The sequence below is a fragment of the Geotrypetes seraphini genome, chromosome 4 (assembly GCF_902459505.1).
Source record: "Geotrypetes seraphini chromosome 4, aGeoSer1.1, whole genome shotgun sequence".
Lineage (NCBI taxonomy): Eukaryota > Metazoa > Chordata > Amphibia > Gymnophiona > Dermophiidae > Geotrypetes > Geotrypetes seraphini.
Genome location: NC_047087.1, coordinates 317,604,849 through 317,630,216, shown reverse-complemented (window position 1 = coordinate 317,630,216; position 25,368 = coordinate 317,604,849). Strand labels below are relative to the sequence as shown.

Here is a 25,368-nt window from a genome sequence, read left to right as displayed (position 1 = left end):
CCACAAGTGCTGTGATCTAGTGGGTTTTGTAACCTTTTGATATAATTTATGGGAAATATGGAGAGTAGTAGAAGTGAGATTTCGGAACAAACTCCTCACCAGGCAGTAATGAGAGGTTCCCAGTGTTTACTCACATCAGATCTGCTAGTGTCCCATCCTTCACCGCATCATATGCCACCCCTGGCACCACACCCTGTCTTCCCCTCCCTTTGAAATACAAAATTCTAACATTTTGCCTCTTCTCTGTTACATCCATGCTGTGCAGATCCTTCAGACAATTCCTCTTCCAGCAACTGTATTCCTGCACTGGGTAACCCTGAGTTGTAAGAGACCCTGTGGGGTATTGCAGAGTGGTATAGATTTACACTTTGAAGTGCTGCTCCAGGGTTTTCTTACCTATACTGTCTCACAAGGACAGGGTGGCAGCCCACAAAAAATATCTTTTGTTTTCAGGTGGTCAGAGTGAGAGGGCATAGGTTGTAAATTTAAAAGACATCATCAACACCTTTTCTCACATCAGGCAGCATTATGGGGTAAAGATCTGGAACAACTTCTCATGCCTACTACTTATGGGGAATTCAGGAAACACCTAAAAACATATCTGTTCCTGAAGTACTTAAGGTAACTGACCTATACAATCTTAGTCCACAACAACTAATCTTTGGAACTGTTAATCACTAACTCCTAACTTTGTTAATTCTACTCAATCTGTAGCATCTTCTAATCATATAACTTCACGGTCCTGCGGTATATAAGCTGTTATTATTATTATTATTTTAAGAAGTGACAGGAGTAAATTAGATAGTGAAATTTATGAATTGAAGGAATAAATTAATAAAATTAATATTAAATAAGTAACTAATTAACGTTTTAACTATGGTTCAAGCCGGTGATGTTACCAGGAGTAAGAGAAAAGTAGTTTTCTTTCTCTTGGAAGAAATCCCAGAATGGGAAAATTCACTCCATAATCTGAGGCTTGTCCCTGTTTGTTTAAGTAAAAAATGTTCTACAACTCATTTTGATTTCGTTAATGGTTTTCGATATATATATATTTAATTAATAGATAACCAGTTAGCTTTTTAGTTTCAGGTTCATAACCCTGCATTTTTTAGCATTAAATCTTAATTGCTGGTTTCTGGACCATTTGTGTAGCTTAGCTTGATTCCCCCCGCTCCCCCCCCCAATGCTATTTAGACTATTAGGGGTGTCTACCCTATTACCAGGTTTTGTATCATCCGTAAAAGGTTTACCTGACAGCTCTTTTGTGATACTACTGGCAAAAATGTTAAAGAGCCGAGCCAAAGACCGATCCCTGTGGCACTCCACTGGTAACATCCCATCGTCTTCCACTTGCCAGTTTCTAACCCAGTTAGTGACTTTTTAGTCCAGACCAAGAGCACTGTTTATTTTTCCTTCCTCAGTAGCGTTAACTATCAAACTCCTTCACTGTCAAAACACAATCTAAAGCAAAACATTGTAAGGAAGAAAACTTGTGTGAAAGCTCAAGACAAACTATTTCTATCCCCACATCTTTTTGAATTGTGTTGCTATTTTTGCCTCATCATCACCTCCTCCAGGAAAGCATTCTAGCCACCCACCACCCTTTCTGTGTTAAGGTTTGGTGACGTTACCCCAGAGTCTACTCGCTTGCAGTTTTGTGTCGTGTCATGTCTTCTAGATCTGCAGCTTCCCCTCCTTTCTAAAAGGTTTGTTCTTTAACATATTTTACTGTTTTTAAACATTGGCATTATTATATATCTTCTCTGTCTTTCCTTGACCTCTGTTGTAGACCATTTTGGTTGCATTGCATATTCTCTCACTGCTTTCAAGACCCAGGAGAGTGAATCTTTGCTCCCAGGACGTACCTGCCTGCTTTTTGCCGAGTTTCTCCTGCAAAATTTCCATTCAGAGCTCCTAGGTGAATTGGGATTGTCTTACAGAAACACCAGAGGATCTGGGTAATGGTACAATCATTCTGTCATTATTGCAGCTACCTGTTGATATCTAACACGGAGAGTAGCTGATGATTGCATTTAAGAATTGTATGAAAGGTAATGTACATTCAAGGAGAACTTTCCCATCCACGGGTTGTCTCCAAGCAAATTATCAACCCTGGAAATTCATCCACTTCTTTAGCGCAATGTGGGTGGAAAACCTACAATTTAAAAAAAATATTTTCATCTGCGGTTAATGATCCTGTTCTTTTCAGAAGTGAAGCACGTTCCCTTGTTTTGTGAGGTTTCAGTAGGAATAGGGATGGACTTAGTCCAGGCATGACTAGGTAATACCAAACAAGGACTGAAGGCTACAGGAAGTGGCATTACTGGCTCAATATGGGACACGTTATGCTTTCAACCAGTATAAAACTAGCATGTCAGCATACCATTAAATCAAGGTCCAGTCAGCACTGTGTATGTTGACTGTCCCACAGCAATTTTATTAATAACATAACAATTTGCTATATTCTGCAGTATATTTTCCATGGTAATAAGAAAAAGTGCTCAAAATTACAGCAAAATAATTGCATACAGTGTACATCAAAATGTATATTTTGGAAGGCAAGTGGCACCTGAACCAATTGGAAGGAAGGCAGGAGAGAGGAGATATAATAAATATTTAATAAGTCCATGGCATAAATGCACATGAGATGAGTCTCTGTCTATAAAAAAGGAAGCTCTGGAATGAGGCGGCATAGGATGAAGGTGAAAGGAGACACTCTTAAGTGACCTGCAAAAATACTGTATATACCCCAAAAAATGGCCCAAAAATGGGGGTCTTGGCTTATATTCGGGTCATCGCCTACCTCCTCACGGACTTATTGCAGGCCTCCACACAGCCTGCTGCCGATGACGCCAAACTGAGTAATGTAGTGGGCAAATGCACAACAGATGAAGATTCAGTGCCCGACAACATGATGCACGACCTACTCCTACTGGAGCGATGGTCTAGGACATGGCAACTCAACTTCAATGCCAAAAAATGCAAAGTTATGCACCTGGGCAGCCAGAATCCATGCAAGTCTTATACCCTTAATGGCGAGATCCTAGCAAAAACGGTAGCAGAACGAGACTTGGGGGTAATCGTCAGTGAGGACATGAAGTCTGCCAATCAAGTGGAGCAGGCTTCGTCCAAGGCAAGACAAATCATGGGCTGCATACGAAGGGGTTTCGTCAGTCGTAAGGCGGAAGTCATTATGCCATTGTATAGATCCATGGTGAGGCCCCACCTGGAATACTGTGTGCAATTCTGGAGGCCGCATTATCGCAAGGATGTGCTGAGACTGGAGTCGGTGCAAAGAATGGCCACACGGATGGTCTCGGGACTCAAGGATCTACCATACGAAAAACGGCTTGACAAATTACAGCTATACTCGCTCGAGGAGCGCAGAGAGAGGGGGGACATGATCGAGACGTTCAAGTATCTTACGGGCCGCATCGAGGCGGAGGAAGATATCTTCTTTTTCAAGGGTCCCACGACAACAAGAGGGCATCCGTTGAAAATCAGGGGTGGGAAACCAGGAAATTCTTTTTCACTGAAAGAGTGGTTGATCGCTGGAATAGTCTTCCACTACAGGTGATTGAGGCCAGCAGCGTGCCTGATTTTAAGGCCAAATAGGATCGGCACATGGGATCTCTTCACAGGGCAAAGGTAGGGGAGGGACATTAAGGTGGGCAGACTAGATGGGCCGTGGGCCCTTATCTGCCGTCTATTTCTATGTTTCTATGTTCTATGTTTCTATGTCCAACAGCAGGCTGGGACATGAGGGATCCCCATCTCCCGTCCCTGCTGAATCCAAAACCCCTGCCTACTCCATCCACCCCCCCCAAAAAAAAACAACTCCTCAGCAGGCTCACGGTGGATGGGACAGGAGAAATCCCTTCTGTCTCCTGTGCATGCCGAAATTGACAACCACTTCTACCTCCCCCACGTACCTTTTGGGTCCCTGGTAGCCAGCAGGTGCATGGAGGAGCGATCTTGCAGTAGCCAATCAGCCAGTGGCCTTGAACAGAGCAGGAGGATAAGAAGATCGCTTCTGCTCCGTGCACCGGCTGGCTACCAGGGACCCAAAAGGTATTTGGAGGAGGTGGGAGAGAGGTGTGGTTGTCAATTTTGACAGGCACAAGAGGCAAAAGGGATTCCTCCTGTCCCACTCACCATGAGGCCGTTGAAGAGACAGGGTGGAGGGTTGGATTCTGCTGGGACAGGAGATGGGGGATCCCTCATATCCTGGGCCATCGCTGGACCACCAGAGGAGGCCTGCAAGGCATCGGGAGGGAGGGAGATGGTACAGAGCAGTGAGGGAGGGAGGGGGACATGGTGTAGAGCCTAGCAGGGAGTGAGGGGAGCTAGGTGCAGAGCCTGGCAGGGAGGAAAGGGGACTGGGTACAGAGCCTGGCTGGGGGAGGGAGGGGGCACTGAGTGCAGAACCTGGCAGGGCACTTGAATATTAAGCCCCCGTCTTAAATTCAAGCCAACCACAGAAAAGTTGGTGAATTCATGGAACAGCCTCCTAGTGGAGATGGAGACTATCTGAATTCAAAAAAGCTTGGGACAAGTGCACAGGCTCTAGTTGTTTGTGGTACCTGGAAGTGACGTCAGCAGGAGAGACTTTGCGAGGAGCACGTTAAAGTTGCGGTGGTGAACAACTAGAGGTACAAGGGAAGGGAGGTGAAGAGGTTCGGGGGATGGAGAGGAATAAGGGTTCCCCCCCCCCCATTTACTATGCCACTGCTTTGCATTGGCCTAATGACTGATGGAGTAGACAGCACAGCCAATATTTTATCCTTCTGGGCCTCTTCAAAGAGAGTTGAAATATTGCTTTGAGAAAGCCAATGGCACGGACAGAGCCTGTGACTGATCGATCCTCCCTTAAGAGACCCAGAGGGGCGAAACTGCCTCGGTCAATGCTCCAATGCTAAATATTGAATTGATTTTGAATATTTTACAAATTTTTCACTGTAGGAGGCTTTTTCCAGAAGTTTTTATTTCCTTCATTAGATGTGGGGGACATATTTGGACTATTAAATTGGTCATTACTGCAAAGCCTTGTTTTAAATTGTCTTGAAATACTGGTGCAAAAATTCCAAAAGTGCCTGATGTCTTTTCCAGTGTGTGATAATTAGACTGTCTAAAATACCATAGAGCTTTTCTCCCATGTACAATTAAAATCCGTTCTGTGAACACACTTTTTTTTTTTCTTTCTCATTTTTTAAGATCTAATTTTGCTTCTTCGGAATTGTTTTGAATTTAACCCCAGCATTAGTTCACTTGCTGCAATTTAGCCATCTTTCAGCTCCTGACCTTTCCTCAGCTAGGAAGAGTCTGACTCATTATTGACAGATGCAACTCGTATCCTTATTTCATGCAGTCCTTCAAATGAAACAGCTTTGCAGCTGTGGATGTGTTCTGAGTCTCTAGACCAGTGTATCGCAAACTGTGCTGCGGCGAGATTCCAAGTGCACCGCGTGGACGAGAGGCGCCAGCTGACTATGTACAGGATGCGTCTCTTGCAGCGAGAGGCATATCCTGTAGGTAGTGCGCCAGCACCTCTCCTCATTGTCGGTGGCGGTGCCTCTCCCTACACACACACATTGGCATACCAGTTTCAGGTTTAGGAAGCTTAGGGCCCTGCCTGGAAGGCCTCCACATATGCACGGAGGTACGCGCATGCCTTGAAGTCTTCCAGCCGCAGCCCCGAGTTTAGTGGCCAGGGCTTGAAAAAGATTGCAAGACACTGCTCTAGCCCATTCAGACTTTATGGCTCAAACTGAAGCACCATGAAATTCTGTTCTGGCATCGGAGCTTTTAATGACCCCTCTTCCCTCCCACCTTTCAGAGGTAGGCAATGAATGCTGACACTTTATTGCCTTAGAGTAGAACTCTGTTCTTTTCTCTAAAAAGAGGTTCCCCACCCAGTCTAGTTTTCAGGATACCCACGATTTTCACACACTGTCTCCAAATCATGCCTATTCATTGTGGATATCCTGAAAACCTGACTGGCTGGGTGTGTCCTGAGGATTAGATTCAGAGCTCTTGTTCTAGAGCAGTGGTTCCCAACTCTGTCCTGGAGGACTACCAGGCCATGCATGAGAGAGATCTGCATATAATGGAGGTGCCAGGCAGGCAAATCTGCTCCATGCATATTTATTAGGGTTATCTTGAAAACCCGACTGGCCTGGTGGTCCTCCAGGACAGGGTTGGGAACTACTGCTCTAGAGGGCAGCATCTGTGTCAGAAAGTGTCCCGGTCCACATGAAGGATGTGCCCTCCACTATTGCTACTACCACTACTACTACTAATCATTTCTATAGTACTACTAGACATACGCAGTGCTGTACATCAAAACACAGAAGAGACAGTCCTTGCTCAAAAGAGCTTACAATCTAGTTAAGACAGACCAACTGGACAAGAACGTACACACTGCTCAGGTGGGGGAATTAACACAGGGAATGATAAAGACAGAAATTGGTGCTTAGCAGGTGGGTTGGAGTTTGGAATTGAACCAGCTTCCAAGAACTGGGCTTTGAGTCTGGATTTGAATAATGTCAGGAATGGACAACATTCAAGTAGACTTTCTGAGTCATCAGACACTGGACCCCGGAGAGTGGTCACTCTCTCAAAGAGAATTCGATTGCATAGAGCAGGGGTAGGCAATTCCGGTCCTTGAGAGCCACAGGCAGATCAGGTTTTCAGGATATCCACAATAAATATGCATGAGATAGATTTGCATCTCAAAGAGGCAGTGCATGCAAAGCCATCTCATACATATTCATTGTGGATATCCTGAAAACCTGACCTGTCTGTGGCTCTCGAGGACCGGCATAGTGGATCAATGGGAGTGCTCCACGTTCAACCTCATGGCGACTGCGGCCAACAAGAAGACCTATTGGTTCTTCAGTCATCATTGAGAGGCCGGCAGCGAAGGCTTGGACTCTCTGGTTCAGCCTCGGGAGGGTCTTCTTTATGTCTTCCCTCCATGGCCCATGATAAGGCATCTGTTGCAATGGATAGTGACCCACGAGGGTCCAGTGATTCTGGTGGCACCTGATTGGCCAAGGCGGCTGTGGTATGCCGATTTGGTTCAGCTCCAGCAGGATCGGGGGCTCCGGCTTCTTTGTCATTCTTGACTCCTCACACAGAGTCCGATTGCAGTGCAGGATCCGGACCGCTTTGGTTTTGAGCACACAGCCTTGACTAGTTTCTGCAGGATGGCTTGAAGAAAGGTCTAGAAGTAGATTTGCTCTGGGTACAGATTTCTGGTCTTTTGTGTATGGGCTCTCCTTCCCTGAGGGGTTCATTGGCAGTTCATCCAGATGTGGCTAAGTCCTCCCTTGTGTCTTCCCTGTCCAACCTGAAACCTTAATCTGGTTCTTCACTCTCTGGCTCATCCACCATATGAGCCTCTAGAACAGATGTCTGATGGATTTTACGATCAAGATGGTCTTCCAGGTGGCTGCTGCCTTAGCCTGTAGAGTTTCGGAACTTCAGGCTCTCCTGCAGGGATCCCTTTCTGCGTATTACAGATTCCGCTGCAATGCTGCGTACTGGTTTCCGCTTTCCATGTAAATCAGGAAGTCTGGCTTCCTGCTTTTGATTCCTCTGGTTCTAGGGAGGAGCACCAGGTGTTGCATTTGCAGAAGTTTATTGCAGTATCTGGAGGTCACCAACAAGTTTCGCCTCTCTGACCACCTGTTTGTTTTGGCGGGTCCTGCCTGCAGAGGGGAGCCAGCTTCTAAGACTACCATTTCCAGGTGGATCCGGAAAGAAGTCCCCCTCCCTCAAGGTGCGGGCTCATTCAGCCAGAGGTGTTTCATCATCTTGGGTAGAGTCATCGGCTGTTTCTCTGGATGTGATTTGCTGGGCTGCTACTTGTTCCTCCTTGTATACATTCACCAAGTTTTACAGGATTGATGTGGCAGTCAAGCAGGATGCTGCTTTTGGCAGCAGGCTCCTCAGTCCCATCCTGATTTTTCGGGACTGCTCTATTTTGTCCCATTGGCCCCGGAATAAAGTAGGATTGTACAAGAATGAAAGATTAGGTTCTTATCTTTGCTAATCTTTCTTGTAAGTCCACACTTTATTCCAGGAACCCACCCTATACTTGCTGATTCGCTAATCGTCTGTCTTACAAGTACTGGTAACCTGGATTTCTGTTTTCTGACCAGCCTTTATAAGAGCGGCATCAGAATGGGTTTAGCACTTAGTTGGGGGAGTCCCTAGTTCAGACACCCCTTTCTGACAGTGTAGGCTGTGTCTCCCTATAGCACTGTTTTGTCGTTCATGTTTCCATTGTTTCATAACCTGTTTCGTTTTTCACTGTTGCTGTTGTTGCATTTGTTAATATGAACAGAATTGATTGCCAGGGAATGTCCCTATTCCCCTTTCTCTCTTGTTATTATTCTCTACAGATGTTTCTGGCTGCTTTAAGACTGATTGGTGAGCAGAGAGCATGCTCAGTGATGCAGTATGAGGATGAGAGGGTAAAAGCCTCTGTTTGAGGCTTCCTACAGATCCTGGCAGGTGGAGGGAAATAACCAGGTACTGGAATAAAGTGTGGATTTACAAGAAAAAAGATTAGCAAAGATAAGAACCTAATCTTTCATCGTTTGATGATCGACAGCCAGTGGACAGTGCGCAGCGCCAGAGTGATTGGGTCTCGTATGTGGAGATTCTTCAGGAGTTGGCAGCATTTTGTACTCTTAGTTGATAAAGGTTTTTTGTAGTGAGCCCATTTAGGAGCTCATTGCAGTAGTCCATACAGGAGAGAACAAAGGCATAGAGTAGCTGAGAGAAGTCCAGTTCTGAGAAGTATTGGCTGATTTTCCGTAGTTGCCGATGGTAGAATGAGGTGGATACTACTTGAGAGATACGGTCAGAGAGCAAAAGGTCGCTGTCAAGAATCACCCCTAGGCTGCATACTTTCTTTGGCCATCAGGGTGGTCAATTTCCAAGAGATCGACGGGCGGGTGAGTTCAGGGTCACCTCTCCATATCCATAGGAGCTTTGTTTTACCGTGTTTAGTTGCAGCTTGTTTTCTGACATCCCAACAGTCAAACAATTAAGGTTGAAAGTAACTAGGGTGAGTATGTTTCCCTATATAGGCCTTCAATCCAGCTTTTTATTTCTGAGAGGCAGTTGTGTAGTTTGGAGATTTGGGCTTCTCGGTTTGAGCCTAGCGGTAGGTTCAGTTGTATGTCGTTGGCAAATGAGTGGATCTTTATCTGGTGTTTAAAGGCAGATGGGACAGGACAATGCCCTGTGATACTCCCATATTTTATCAGTTTGGGTCACAATAGAGTAGATCTAAGTAGGTTTCTTTGGGTCCTGTGGCTCAGGAATGATGAGAACCATCGGAGTGTTCGATCGCTGATTCCAATATTTGTGAGTCTGGTGCGGAGGCAGGGGTGATCGATGGTATCAAAGGCGACACTGAATTCTAGAAGAACCAGTAGCCCATCATTTCCTTTGTCTAGTATGCTCCAGCAGTCATTGATATTGTCTGCTAGGGCCTTTTCTGTGTTATGGAATTTTCCAAAGCCAGATTGATATGAGGAGAGGGTGTTCTGTCTGTCGACAAAGACTTGGAGTTGCGATAGTGCAGTCTTTTCAAGGATCTTCAGCTTGATTATCACTGATTTACAGCTTTGCTGTACCGTGTCTGATTGCTTGGAGAGAATTTATTAGAGGTAGGATCGATTTGATAAAGGCATCTTTTGTGGCCGTCGGGAGATTCGGCAGGCACAGGTTGAGGATGAATCCAAAGGGTCGTACTGCGGTGATTGTTTTTGCTTGGTTGTCATGAGATTCCAGTTCAAAACGATTGAGGGTTTCAATTCCAGGTTCTCTCATAGAGTGGGTGAGTCATTCTGGGTGTTTGCTGGGTTTTGAGGTGTCGAATCAAAGATTTGCGTGTATGCGATCAATCTTCATCTCGAAATAAAAGATAATTCAAAAATGTACAATTTCAACAGCCTCGTGGACCAATTAAAAATCACCACCATACCACATGTTCCAACACAGAGAAACGGCCACAGCTTAGACTTTATCTCGTACATATCCAAAGACCTGGATTTCCCACTGGTCGATCGTGCCAAATGGGAGCCAACTATCTGTTCAGATCATCACCTCCTAAACTACTCCTTCAAAATATTGAAAACAAGCCTGCAAAAAAACAAAATAACAGTCACAATTACAAAACGACTAAAATCCCAGTAGAATGATTTTGGACAGAGATCACAAAACAACCCCAACCATTAAACAATGATGTGGACAATACTATCAATACCAGGTAGGACCTTACTAAACAAGATCACACCAACTAGAACCTGGAAATGGAGACAGAGAAACAACTTCTGGTTCTCAGAATTACTATGAACCTTGAAAACAAAAGTAAAGAGAGAGTAGAGAAAAAAAAATCAGTACATTTACATCCAATGGAGAAAAGAAATCAAACAATACAAAGGAGCAGTCGACTTAGCAAAACAACAATACAGTGGTGCCTCGCATAACGGACGCCTCGCACAGTGAACGCTGCGCATAACGAACTTTTTGTCTTGCTCCCTATAACGAACTTCGTTTCACACAACGAAGTCGCCCAAGGGGCCCGGGGGGGGGGGCGGAACTACTCTCGCCGCTTCCTAATGTGAGCCGGGAACAGCAGCACCCTCCTGTCTGAATGCAGTGTTCCATCATCTCCCTCCACCTTACCTTAGATGCCGAGTTTTCCGGCTTTCTTTTTCGGCCAGCCACACACTTTCAAAGAGCAGCACATGCGCGCATGCTCTGTTGTTCAATCTTCTCCTCTGACGCAACCGGAAACCGGAAGTTGCAGGAGAAGAGAACATTGATCAACTCCAGCAGCTGCGCGTGCACAGCTTTTTGAAAGCGTGCGGCTGGGTGAAAAAGAAAGCTGGCAAACTCTGCATATAAGGTGAGGTGGAGGGAGGGAAATGTAGGGCTGCAGAACGAATTATTTTGTTTTACATGTATTCTTATGGGAAAACAGGGCTGCAGAACGAATTATTTTGTTTTACATGTATTCTTATGGGAAAACGCGTTTCACACAACGAACGTTTCACATAACAAACTTGCTCCTGGAACGGATTAAGTTCGTTGTGTGAGGCACCACTGTACTATGAAAACATGAAGGTCAAATACAAAAACTCATCTAAACGTCTTTTCAAAATCTTTAACATGCTAATAACTACCATAGACCTAACAGGGGACCCAAGTACATTGCAATCTGATGCAAACCAGTTGGCGCATTTCTTCCAAGAAAAATTTAAAATAATCAGATAAATATTCATGCACTCCAGAGGAAAGTATAACCTTCCCTAACACTCACAATGTTTGAAATGATGGAATCCCCTGCTGATAGGACCTGGAAAGAATTCAAAACCATCACACAAAAAGAAGCCCAAGCTTGGATAAAAAGGCTATCCAAAAAACACTGCTACCTAGATGTCTGCCCAGCAAAACTTCTAGAACACACTCCATCTGACTTTATGTAATGGATAACAAAACTTAGAAACGCTTGCTTAGAACAAAGCATATATTCCAAATCACTTTCAAACATTGCCCTAACCCTAATACCCAAAGCCTCAAATCTCGACCTAACTAAAGTAGAAAAGTTTAGACCAGTCGCTGGAATACCATGGCTTGCAAAACTAGTGGAATTCTTCATCAGCACGCAACTAGTTCAATACATAGAAGCAACGGACACATACCACAACTCAGTATGAATTCAGACCTATGTACAGAATCCCTGCTACTGGAACTAACATCCAAGGTGAAACACTATCACAGTAAAGGAATACAATCAATCCTCCTTCAATTTGACATCTCAGCAGTGTTGCATTCAGTAGACCACGCCCTACTACTAATGAGACTGAGTGAAATAGGGTTAGAGGGAATAGTGCTCCAGTGGTTCACACAATTCCTAGAAAATAGGACATACGAAGTATGGAAAAGCAGAAATAAATCCCAAAATTGGAAAGCAAGTTGCGGAGTCACACAAGGCTCTCTTCTCTCCCCCTCATTATTCAACCTATACTTACAAACCTTAGGCAGAAACCTCTTCCACCTCCAGGGTGCACATACTCTCCTACGCAAACGATATAATTCTCTTCTGCGCAGTGCAGACTACATTTGAAAACAACTTACAATACCTAAAAAAAACAATATTTATTTTATTTACACATTTATATTCCGCGTATCTGAAATCTATGCGGGTTACAGCATCACACATAAAATATAACAATACAGTTACTCAATAACACAGTATAAACGCACAACATAAGTCATTTAACTTATAACATTCATCAGCAAACTCATAAAACCTCTGAGCACATGGACACAACAAAATTACCTCAAACTCAACAAATCTAAAACCAAGATACTATGTTTTGGTGATTACAACTCATTACCACTCATAGAGAAAACCCTAACTACAGGAGAGGCAAAGTACTTGGTGTGATACCAGACTCATCCTTACCTTCCATGACCAAATCAGTGCTGTCATCAAAAAAAGAATAATAAGACCTAAACTGTCACAGAATAGCTTCAGGATAGTTAATGCCCTACCTAAACTACTGCAACTCACTATACTGTGGCATCACTGAGAGAGAAATAAAACGACTACAGCTACTACAAAATAAAGCGGCTAGACTCATATTTAAATCAGTCAAGATGGAGAACGTTAACCCACTACTGAACAAACTACACTGGCTTCCCGTAAAGAAAAGAATCCACTTCAAGAAGTCCTGCATGATCTAAGGGGAAACTCTGACGGACTTGCTTCTAGTCTCAGTTTCGCCCCATCCTCCTTCAACGCATGCATGGCCCAATGCTTCAAGATTCCCTTCCCTCCTCCCAGCAGATATGCTGGAAGAAAGCATACGAGTCTACATTTGTGTTCCAAGGACCATTAATGCGGAATAAATTGCCATCATATATAAGAAAATGTACTACATATCTTCATTTTCAGAAAATGCTTAAAACTCACCTCTATGCATTAGATCCCCAAGCATTAATACCTCATCACCAATATCTCGCTTACCCCTCACTGTTGTGAACACTCCCTAGTGAACTGTCTTATATGAAGCTCTCAATATAACCAACACCAATTCACTCCCAAGTGAATTATCATATGCAAAATCCTAAATGTAACCAATTGTCAATCTTATTGTGAACCACAATGAATCCTAGTGCGCAGAGAATTGTGGGATATAAGAACCATATGATATGATCTCTCAAATCCTTTAGAACAGGGGTGTCAAAGTCGATCCTCGAGGGCCGCAATCCAGTCGGGTTTTCAAGATTTCCCCAATGAATATGCATGAGATCTATGTGCATGCACTGCTTTCAATGCATATTCATTGGGGAAATTCTGAAAACCCGACTGGATTGCGGCCCTCGAGGACCGACTTCGACACCTGTGCTTTAGAAGATGATTGTTCAACTGAGTTGATATATTTGAGAATATCTTTATTCTAAATAATCTGCCTACTGTTCTAATTTCAGTACTAAAACAATACTAGCTGGCCTTCCCAGTGACATACATAACAGTATAAAAGCTAGTGCTAAAAATATTCTTTCAGTATCTCAGGATTTGACTTCAAACATAGTAACATAGTAAATGATGGCAGATAAAGACCCGAGTAGTCCATCCAGTCTGCCCAACCATATATGCTCCATAAATTAATTATTTTATTTATTTATTTATTTAAAAAATTTCTTCACCGCTTAAAGCCTAAGTGGCTTACAATATAAGAACATAAGAATTGCCACTGCTGGGTCAGACCAGTCGTGCCAAGCAGTCCGTTCCTGCGGCGGCCCTTAAGTCAAAGCCCAGTGCCCTAACTGAGACTAGCTTTACCTGCGTACATTCTGGTTCAGCAGGAACTTATCTAACCCTTTCTTGAATCCCTGAAAGGTGCTTTCCCCTTTAACAGCCTCTGGAAGAGCATTCCAGTTTTCTACCTCTCTGGCTGAAGAAGAACTTCCTTACGTTTGTACAGAATCTATCCCCTTTTAACTTTAGAAAGTGCCCTCTCGTTCTCTCTTCCTTGGAGAGGGTGAACAGCCTGTCTTTATCTACTAAGTCTATTCCCTTCAGTATCTTGAATGTTTCGATCATGTCCCCTCTATCTCCTCTTTTCAAGGGAGAAGAGGCCCAGTTTCTCTAATCTCTCACTGTACGGCAACTCCTCCAGCCCCTTAACCATTTTAGTCACTCTTCTCTGGACCCTTTCGAGTAGTACTGTGTCCTTCTTCATGGACGCAGTATTCCAGGTGGGGGCATACCATGGCCCAGTACAGCGGCATGATGACCTTCTCCGATCTGTTTGTGATCCCCTTCTTAATCATTCCTAGCATTCTGTTCGTCCTTTTTGCCGCCGCACATTGCACGGACGGCTTCATTGACTTGTCTACCAGTACACGGTCATGTACACACATGTAATCAGTAATAACATTTTTCTACCTAATCCTCCTAACTCTTCTATTACTAAAACTAGCACATAGCTAATAAAACTTGATAAAACACATTATCAAAATCTAAAACATCGCTACCTGATAGTTTTAGTTTAAATGGTCTTTTTACTTAGATATTTCTGGGCCAGAAACCCAGAGCCCAGCCCAGTAGTGAGCTTAGTTTCCGTTTACTGGAGTCTCCATCAAAGCTCACTCCAGCCCATTGAAATCCTCCCAGCCCATTCTCAGCTGAATGTTCATATACGGGACACAGGCTGTGCAAGCCTACCTAGTACTGGCCTTAGTTCCTTCAATGTATATCCATTATTTTCTGATTAGAGATCCTCTGTGTTCATCCCACGCATATTTGAACACTATCACCGTTTTCTTCTCCACCTCCCTCAGGAGCACAATCCACGCATCAACCATTCTCTCCCTAAAGAAGAATTTCATAGCATTACTCTTGAATCTACCACCCTAAACCTCAAATTATGCCCTCTGGTTTTACCATTTTCCTTGTACGTTAATACCTTTCAAGTATTTGAACGTCTGAATCATATCTCCCCTGTTCCTCCTTTCCTCTTGGGTATACATATTCAGGGATGTCTTCTGGCACAAACCTCCTACCAATGTTTACACCTTCCTCTGGACTGCTTCAAGTCTTTTTATGTCCTTCACCAGATACGGTCTCCAAAATTGAACACAATACTCCAAGTGAGGCCTCACCATCGACCTGTACAGAGGCATCAACACCTTTCTTCTACTGTTACGCCTCTCTAACAGCCACCACCTTGTCGCACTGTTTTTTGCCTTTAGATCTTCAGACACTATCACCCCAAGGTCCCTCTCCCCATCCGTGCATATCAGCCTCTCACCTCCCAGCATATACGGTTCCTTCCGATTATTAATCCCCAAATGCATTACTCTGCACTTCTTTGCATTGAATTTTAGTTGCCAGATATTAGACCATTCTTCTAAATTTCAAGTTTATTTTTAACTTATTGAATCGCTTAATTTAATTTGCTAAGCGATTTACAAATAAAAAAGAAAGAGAAAGGTGTATACATAATTAATTAAATAGGTTTGACATACAAACTAACAGGAACATAAGGGAAGAAAGGGCAGAACTACAATTGTATTTATAAAGGTAATATAAATGGTAAAAACAGCAGGTAAGGTGAAAAAAAAAAAAATTAAAAGAGAAAAAAAGAAGGTAATCATAAAATATGATTTATAAATTAAAAGCATCTTTAAAAAGGAAGCTCTTCGGAATACCTTTAAAGTGTTTTAGATCATTTTCCTCTCTTATATACTGAGGTAAAGTGTTCCATAGTTGTGGAGCCATTACTGAAAAAATATCAGGACGACAAGTTCCAATAACTTTTAAAGATGGAACTGTTAAGAGTTTTTGATTAGTGGACCTTAAAGAACGGGATGTACTATGGGGAATAAGTAATTTATTAATGAATTGGGGTTCGTTTGAGGACATTTGCAGATCCTTTTTCATGTTTTCCACTCCCTCCTCGGTGTCTACTCTGTTACAAATTTTGGTATCATCCGTAAAAAGGCAAACTTTTACTTCTAACTCTTTGGCAATGTCGCTCACAAACATATTGAACAGGATCGGCCCCAGCACCGAACCCTGAGTGACTCCACTACTCACCGTTCCTCCTCTGAGCAAATTCCATTAACCACCACCCTCTGGTGTCTGTCCGTCAACCAGTTTCTAATCCAGTTCACCACTTTGGCTCCTAACTTCAGCCCATCAAGTTTGTGAGACTTTGTAGATGTTTTTACTGGATATAAATTAGCTATTCAATTTAATGTGTCTGTACTACCCTGTTTCTTGTTTTTTATTATTGTACAGCCGCTTTGTAATTTTAAAAAGGTGGGATAACAAATTTTTAATAAACTTGAAGCCTTCTATGAGGAACCGTGTCAAAAACTTTGCTGAAATCTAAGAAAATTACATCTAGCATATGCTCTTGATTCAGTTCTCCAGTCACCCAATAAAAAAATGTAATCAGATTTGTCTGACACAATTTACCTTTAGTAAAACCATGTTGCCTCGGATCCTGTAACCCATTTGATTCTAGGAATTTCACTATCCTTTCTTTCAGCAACGCTTCCATTATTTTTCTAATAACCGAAGTTAGGCTTACCGGTCTGTAGTTTCCCGCTTCATCTCTGCAACCACTTTGTGAATAGGGGCCACATCCGATCTTATTTACTCTCAGCTTTTTGCTTTCTATTCGTTTAGATTTAGTATGCAGGGTACAGTATGGAAATGGTTCACCTCTTACCTTAGTCAACAGCATACACACTGCCTCCTTTAACCCTTCTACTTTATTCACTTTATAATGGTATTCACCAGTGTTCTATCTAATTAGTTAATTAGTTTTATAGCCCGTCCTCCCCAAGAGCCCAGAACGGGTTACAAGGATACGTACACAGTAGTTTTCAGGATCAATAATGAGCTACAGAAAATTGAGATGGTTTTCAATAACATACAGCTATGGGGAAACTAAGAACACACATGCTCTAGTGAATCTACATGCTACAGGATCAATATGGAGCTACAGGAATTAGTTAGAGAATACAAACTATATAGAGTCTCCGAATGGTATCTGCATGGCCATAATAGATAAGAGCACAGTATTATTGGCTGACAGATTGGCCCCAAATTACAGTGCGTCGGTTCCCAGCTGATTAAAGTTTGAGTCCAGGAGCGAGTTGGTTTGTGAGCTGTAGTGTCTTTACTGCCTTCCGGAAAGGCAGTAGGTTGTCAATTTCCCTGATAGTAGGAGGGAGTTGGTTCCATAGTTTAAACATGCTGTAGGAGTGCGATCACTTCCGGGCTGTTTCCAGGTGGAGGTGGTTTTTGGACAGCCTGAGTTCTCTACTGGCTCTTTTGCTTTCGTCTTATTTCTCAGCTCTGGCTACACTTACTTGGTCTTTTGGGGTTGCCATTATTTCTCTGTTAACAACTTACAACTTTTGTTTCCTACCAATCATTGTCCAGATTTAAAGCCTTTAAACTCCTGTCCAAATGCCATCAATCTCTTGATTCACTAACCACAGACTTACACTATCTAAAGCACTCTTCTGCTTCCTATGAGTGAAGCGATGAGAACCGTGTCCTGCAGAGATTGGTTAACAGGAGCATTTTACTGCCTGTCAGCCCTTCCGGAATATACCTCCTCCTCTTCTTTAGAATGCCAAAAAGACCTTACGGATATTTAAGTACAAAGAAAGGGTCTTGTATGACCCCTGACCTTATCTGCTATGAGTAAATGTCTTATCCTACATGAGTTCAAGCTTGTCCTCCAAATCATCGGCACGTTCCATTATATGAGAGTCTTGGGGTTTGTACCAGACTCTTCCACACGACTTCCCACATTCTTCCCTCTTTCTTTCTACTGAGAAGTGATGAAAGTAAAGGAGGACAGCACTGAATGAATAAGTTCATCCTGCCTTTAATGCAGCGTGAAAAGAGAGAGAGCTGGGAGGGGAAGGTCCCCTGCCTTTTCAAGTGTGGACAGTATGCAGTTAGAGAAGCCTGCCTGTTCTTTAGATCACGCTTACGAACAGAAAGGGAATGAGCCGTGTTCAGATGTTGCCGCCAATTTTCAGCTGGATTTACACGTTCTTGTATTTCACAGCTATTGGTAAGAGCTGTCTAGAATAAATGTTTCTTTGAATCTTTATAATAAATATTACAGGGTATAGCTCAAACGATACTTGAGAGAAGTCCGTGCTTGAACTGGATTCTTTCCATTTGTTTGTTGGCTTCACTTTGTGTTGGAATTCATTTGAAATGTTGAGTGCCTCTGCTCTGCGATGTTAGTCTGGACAAAATCCAGTAATTCCTAATTAGCCTAACAAAAGCTGTTTTTTCTCCTCCTTCAAGGTGTGGGTCTGCACTTACATGAACATCAGCCTCATGAGGTTGATTGGTTGAATTTTGCACACCCAAAAGTCTGTGTATAATGAGAGAGTGCACACAGACTAAAGCTAGGCTTCACAATTTCTCTTAGGAAACTTATACTTTATTTTTATTCTTCTAGTTCTAACAAGAAATCGGCAAACAACGATGACCGGGGAATGACAGCAGCCAACGGCAGACAGAGAATGATAGAACAAGTCTTCCAGAAGAATTGGCATGGCCACAAAAACAGAGTAAGGAATTATGCTCTTATCCGACGTCTCCTTTTCACTAGTGTTACACTCCTGCCCAGGTCTGACAGCACCTCCTTTTCCTTGGTATTATGTGTGTTGCGAGTCTTAGTATGAGGTCATTTCACTCCTTTGCTTTTCCTGTTTCTTTGAGAAGATGTCATCAAACTGGATAAACAGCACAGTGCTGGGAGGAATTAGATATGTTTGTAACCCAATCCTGGTACCTCTTTTCGAGAAAGGGCTCACTTAATACCAGGGCTAAGTCTAGTAGAGTACCTGGAATTGATCCTTTGGTGAAGGGAAGGGACTATCTTCAGCATCTGAGATATATGATTAACAATAATCAAGGAGATCCTTCAGACTCCGTTGTGGCTTTCTAAACAGAAATCTTTTCCTGGGGAAAGTTTCTTCAAAGCAGTAGGACAGATGACAACTGTGCAAAGAGCAATGCAATGGGATATAATTTCAAAGCAGAGTAAGTTTCTGCCCCTTACTTTCATGCTCTCCTGGGACGCCCTTCTTCCCTCTCTTTGGATGTTTGATTCCCTTTGACTTGTTGAGCTCCTTGAATTCCTGCTTGAAGTTGTCCTTTGTTTTCCTTTTCACCTCTCATCGAGACTCCCAGACAAGCACTGGTTACGTAGTAACATAGTAAATGACAGCAGATAGATACCTGAACGGTCCCTTCACACTCCTTATACATTCATGTTTATTTTGACTTTTCTTTAATATTTCTGGGCAATAGACCATAGAAGTCTGCCTGGTATCGTCATTAAGTTTCCACTACCAGAGATGCCATTGAAGATCAGTTCAGACTATCCTAACCATCCTATCACGAGCTTCCATCAAAGCCCTCCCCAGTCTATCATAAGAACATAAGAACATAAGAAATGCCATCTCCGGATCAGACCTTCGGTCCATCAAGTCCGGCGATCCGCACACGCGGAGGCCCTGCCAGGTGTACACCTGTTGTAATTTATAGTCCACCATATCCATAACCAAAGTGCCATATACAGGACACAGACCGTGCCAGTACTGGCCTTAGTTAGTTTTATACCATTCATTTTCTAATTACAGATCCCCTCTGTTCATCCCACGCTTTTTATAATTCCATCACCGTTTTCATCTCCACCCTTTTCCTCCTTTCGCGCAGACTTCTCCCTACTCCTGCATGAATCCTTGTTCGTTCCACTGGAACTCAAGAATGAGAGACCTACTTCCTCGGAGCAGGGACACACTTTACTGCTTGATTCCTCTAAAACAGCTACTTAAGGTTCATTGTACAATCACAAAGACTTTACTTTGTGGACGCCAGAAACAGGAAGCAGGCTCTCTCCCCCCACCAGTCATGAACAGGAAACTGATCTTTCTGCTCCCTGATGGCGAACTAAAAGCAGAACAGCAGGCTACGGCCTCTCCCTTGCACCAGCTCCAATCTTCTTACTGTAGTTTTCTGGGGATTTATGACCAACTCTCTGGACTAAACCATTGTGGTCACTCCTGGAAGGGAGTATTGTAACCAAATGGTTCATTCCTCACTTCTGACTTTTCAGTCTGTGTTTCACTGGGTAAAAGGATCCAAAGACCATCAGAGTTTATTAAAGACCTTTTCTAAAGCACCAGGGCATTCCAGTCTGCTCTGACCCCATGAAATCCAATTAGAGGCATTTCTAGTTCAGAATGAGAGAGATTAGCATGGATTATTAGACAGCATCTCTATCTCTTTTAGCTTTTGCTTTTGTGTTCTGTAAACAATTTGGGAAAACTTACTACGGCTACTGATTTCTGTAGCACTACCGGATATATAGAGTGCTGTACACAGTTCCTGCTTAACAGAGCTTTCAGTCTACTCAAGACACACAAGAAGGGAATTACATTTATAATGGGAATGATTAAAAACAAAGGTTTTGAACAGGTGAATAAGTGATTAAAAGTTAAATTAGCCTCAAAAAGGGCAGTCTTCTAGCCTGGAGTTGAAGATGGGATTCTGGGCTAAATGGACTCTGTATGGCTATTCTTATGTTAATTCAGTTTGCCAGAAGCCCCCTCAACATACACATTTGGGCCTTTATTAATTATTAGGTTTTGTTTTGCCAGTACTCCCACTCTTAAACATACAATATAATACAGCTCTCCTTCCGGATTTGCGATTTCCCTACTCACGAATTTGGTTATTCCCCTTCTTTTTGCAGGCTTCCCGAACCTCCCCGGACCTTACCTGGTGGTCTAGTGGTGACGTGGGGCAGGAGCGATCTTCTTCTGCTTCTGCCCCGTGCAGAGCCGTCATCAAAATGGCTGCCAGAGTTCCCGTTATAGTCTCAAGACTACAACAGGAACTCACGGCAGCCATTTTGATGACGGCTTTGCACGGGGAAGGAGCATAGGAAGATCGTTCCTGCCCCACGTCACCGCTAGACTACCAGGTAAGGTTGGGGATGCAGGAGGGAGGGGTGGGTCAGAGCCAGCCCAAACAATTATCTGCGGGTCGGCTCTGCACCTAACCCCCGCAAATACAGAGGGAGAAGTGTAAAATACAATATACAAATTTATATTCCGCTACATTACCAAAGGCATTAGTGCTATATTTACTTAAATAAATCTCAGAACATACTTTCTTTCATCCAATTTTCCATGTCAAAGTGACAATAATTTAAAAGAATGCCTAAACCTTTCTTTGGTATGACTATTTGTATATCATCTGTTTTTATGAAGTAGACGACATCTAACATCTTAAGACAATCTAACCCCCCTCCCCCTCCTTTTATGAAACCATGTTAGGCTTTTTTATCGCTGGCTGTATACTTACCAATGGAGAAAGTGTCACAGAGGTCTCGGTGGGCGACACATTGGCCTCCAGTGACCACAACATGGTATGGTTCAATCTCAGGAAAGGTTTCACTAAATCTACCACACTGACTAAGGTCCTCAAATTCAAAGACACAAACTTCAAAGAAATGGGAGACTTCGTTCACCAAGCGCTACAAAGCCAAGCAGAAACCGATAACGTGGAAGAAATGTGGTCGACTTTGAAAGCCACCATACAAGAAGCAACAAACCGCTATGTTAAATCAGTAAGTAAACGGCGAAGGAACAATAAGCCACAGTGGTTCTCTGCGGAGATTTCAGACCTCATCAAGGAGAAGAAAAAAGCATTCATCTCTTACAAACAATCAGGGAAACAGGACTCTAGGGAAGTCTATCTGGCCAAGTCAAAAGCCGTCAAAACAGCAGTTAGGGAGGCCAAATTCCGCATGGGCCTCCCTAACTGTTAGGGAGGAGTCTCTAGCGAAGAACATCCAGAAAGGAGATAAATCCTTCTTCAGGTATATCAGTGACAGAAATAAGAACTCAGGCGGGATAGTATGTCTTAGGAAACCAGACAGAGACTATGTAGAAGCGGACTCGGAAAAAGCCCAACTGTTAAATGAATACTTCTGCTCAGTCTTCACCCGCGAGGCGCCAGGACTTGGCCCTCAGCTACAGACAAGGGTTGACGCAGATGACCCGTTTAGTAATTTCGAGTTTACACCCAGCGGTGTCTACTGCGAGCTGTCAAAGCTTAAGGTTAACAAGGCAATGGGGCCTGACAACCTACACCCCAGGGTGCTCAGGGAGTTGTGTGATGTCTTGGCAGAACCGCTATCCGCGCTCTTCAATCTCTCCCTTAGTATGGGTAACGTCCCGTTGGACTGGAAGACGGCTAACGTCATTCCACTCCACAAGAAAGGCTCCAAGATGAAGACAGCAAACTACAGACCGGTGAGTCTCACATCAATAGTGTGCAAACTAATGGAAACTCTAATCAAACGCCAATTGGATACGATCCTGAACGAGGAGAATCTACGGGATCCCCGTCAACATGGATTTACTAAGGGGAGATCCTGCCAATCCAACCTGATCAGCTTCTTTGACTGGCTGACGAGGAAGCTGGATGTTGGGGGAGTCCCTGGACATTGTATACCTGGACTTCAGTAAAGCATTCGATAGCGTACCACACCGCAGGTTGCTTAGCAAGATGAGTTCTATAGGATTGGGCGACACATTAACAAAATGTGTTGGGAACTGGCTTGGAGGTAGGCTTCAGAGGGTAGTGGTGAACGGCACCCCCTCTGAATTGACGGAGGTAATCAGTGGAGTGCCGCAGGGCTCAGTCCTGGGCCCGATCCTATTCAACATCTTTATAAGAGACTTGGCAGAAGGGCTGCGAGGTAAAATAACATTATTCGCCGATGACGCCAAACTAAGCAATGTAGTGAGCAAAAGCATAACAGACATAAATTCAATGTCCAACAACATGATGCACGACCTACTCCTACTGGAGCGCTGGTCTAGGTCCTGGCAACTCAGCTTCAATGCCAAAAAATGCAAAGTCATGCACCTGGGCAGCCAAAATCCATGCAAGACTTACACCCTTAATGGCGAGATCCTAACAAGAACTGAAGCAGAACGAGACTTAGGGGTGATCGTCAGTGAGAACATGAAGACTGCCAATCAAGTGGAGCAAGCTTCATCCAAGGCAAGGCAAATTATAGGTTGCATACGCAGGAGTTTCGTCAGCCATAAGCCTGAAGTCATTATGCCATTGTATAGATCCATGGTGAGGCCCCACCTGGAATACTGTGTGCAATTCTGGAGGCCGCATTACCGTAAGGATGTGCTGAGACTGGAGTCAGTCCAGAGAATGGCCACCCGGATGGTCTTGGGACTCAAGGATCTCCCGTACAAGGAACGGCTGGATAAGTTGCAGTGTACTCACTCGAGGAACGCAGAGAGAGGGGTGACATGATCGAGACATTCAAGTATCTCACGGGCCGCATTGAGGTGGAAGAAGATACCTTCTTTTTCAAGGGTCCCGCAGCAAGAAGGGGGCATCCGTGGAAAATCAGGGGCGGGAAACTGCACGAGACACCAGGAAATTCTTTTTCACTGAAAGGGTGGTTGATCGCTGGAATTGTCTTCCACTTCAGGTCATTGAGGCCAGCAGCGTGCCTGATTTTAAGGCCAAATGGGATAGACATGTGGGATCTATTCACAGAGAAAGGTAGGGGAGGGTCATTGGGGTGGGCAGACTAAATGGGCCGTGGCCCTTATCTGCCGTCTATTTCTATGTTTCTATGTTACTATTAGCTCCAACACTCCTAGGAATTCTATGAACGTAGATGTTTTTATTGCCGCAGCCATAATAAAAAAGCCTAGCGTGGTTTCATAAAAGGTTAGGGGAGGGGTAAATGCAGAGAGGAAGATGTTTAACCAAGATACGACACCCTTCAGTTCAACTGCCATGAAATCAACTAAGATGTACCTTTCCTAACAACACAAGATCAGGGGACACTCAAAGTTACAGGGAAATACTTTTTAAAACCAATGGGAGGAAATTTTTTTCACTCAGAGAATAGTTAAGCTCTGGAACGTATTGCCAGAGGTTGTGGTAAGAATGAATAGCGTAGCTGGTTTTAAGAAAGGTTTGGACAAGTTCCTGGAGGAAAAGTCCACAGTCTGTTATTGAGAAAGACATGGGGAAAGCCACTGCTTGCCCTGGATCGGTAGTATGGAATATTGCTACTCCTTGGGTTTTGGCCAGGTACTAGTGACCTGGATTGGCCATCGTGAGAACGGGATACTGGGCTTGATGGATCATTGGTCTGACCCAGTAAGGCTATTCTTATGTTCTTATACTGAGAGGAATTCTGAAAACCAGTTATTCCAGATATTCTGATCGGTCTTAATCTATGTAGCATATTCCTATAAATCTCTAAGGTGAAATATAGCAGGTAAAGCAAGTTGTGGTTTATTTCTGAAGAAATACTTGAGCACTGAGTCTCTAACTATTTGTGAACTAAAAGAGATGAGGAGAAGACCATGAGAAGTTTCCAAACAGACTGAAAGGTCCAAACTATTTGTAGGTGTCAGTGAATCAAAGGTACCCTTTACTTCATTCTTTTTACTCTTCGTATACTGTAAATAAATCTTGACGAAACAGAGGAACTTCTCCAGAGAAAATACTTTGAAAACCAATAGGAAGAAATATTTTTTCACTCGGAGAATAGTTAAGCTCTGGAACGCGTTGCCATAGGTTGTGGTAAGAGCAGATAGCGTAGCTGGTTTTAAGAAAGATTTGTATAATTTCTTGGAGGAAAAGTCCATAGTCTTGTTATTGAGACAGACATGGGGGAAGCTATTGCTTCCCTGTATCGGTAGCATGGAATGTTGCTACTATTTGGGTTTTGGCCAGGTACAAATATGGTTTCACAGTTGGTGGCCGAAATATAAACAACCTGCGTTATGAAGATGGTAACACTCATTATCGGCAGCAAAGAAGATATGCTGTATCTACTGAGAAAAGTCAAAGCCGAAAGTCAACATGGGAATAGAACTGAACATAAACAAGATGAAGATTTTGAGCTTGAAGGTGATGGAATAGAAGTTGTAAAGGATTTCAATCCCCTGGGCTCTTTCGTAAACAAAGAAGCAACTAGAAGGGAAGAAAAGAATATCACTAGGTCGCTCTTCAATGAAGGCTCTTAACACAGTATTCAGAGGCAAGGAAATAACTCTCAACAAATTCATTTTCTCAGTGGTCAATTATGGGTGCAAAAGCTGGACATTACGGAAACAAGACAGAAAGAAGATTGACTTATTTGAGTTTTGGTGCTGGAGAAAGATTTTATGCATGCCATGGACTGCCAGAAGAAGAAATAAATCGATTCTGGAAGAAAT

The 25,368-nt window shown here is 43.4% G+C and overlaps 1 protein-coding gene across 3 annotated transcripts in view; it reads left to right on the top strand.

Annotated features, from left to right (window-relative positions):
- The window catches only part of RAB11FIP2 (RAB11 family interacting protein 2), a 146,190-nt gene that overhangs the window by 56,044 nt on the left and 64,778 nt on the right, over window positions 1–25,368 (top strand). Inside the window, exon 4 of one of the 3 annotated variants that reach the window (XM_033941011.1) lies at window positions 18,540–18,651. The exons of the other annotated variants lie outside the window; for them this stretch is intronic. Within the exon in view, the coding sequence (XP_033796902.1) occupies window positions 18,540–18,651 (112 nt within the window). The remainder of the gene's footprint in view (window positions 1–18,539; window positions 18,652–25,368) is intronic. 3 annotated transcript variants of the gene reach the window in all.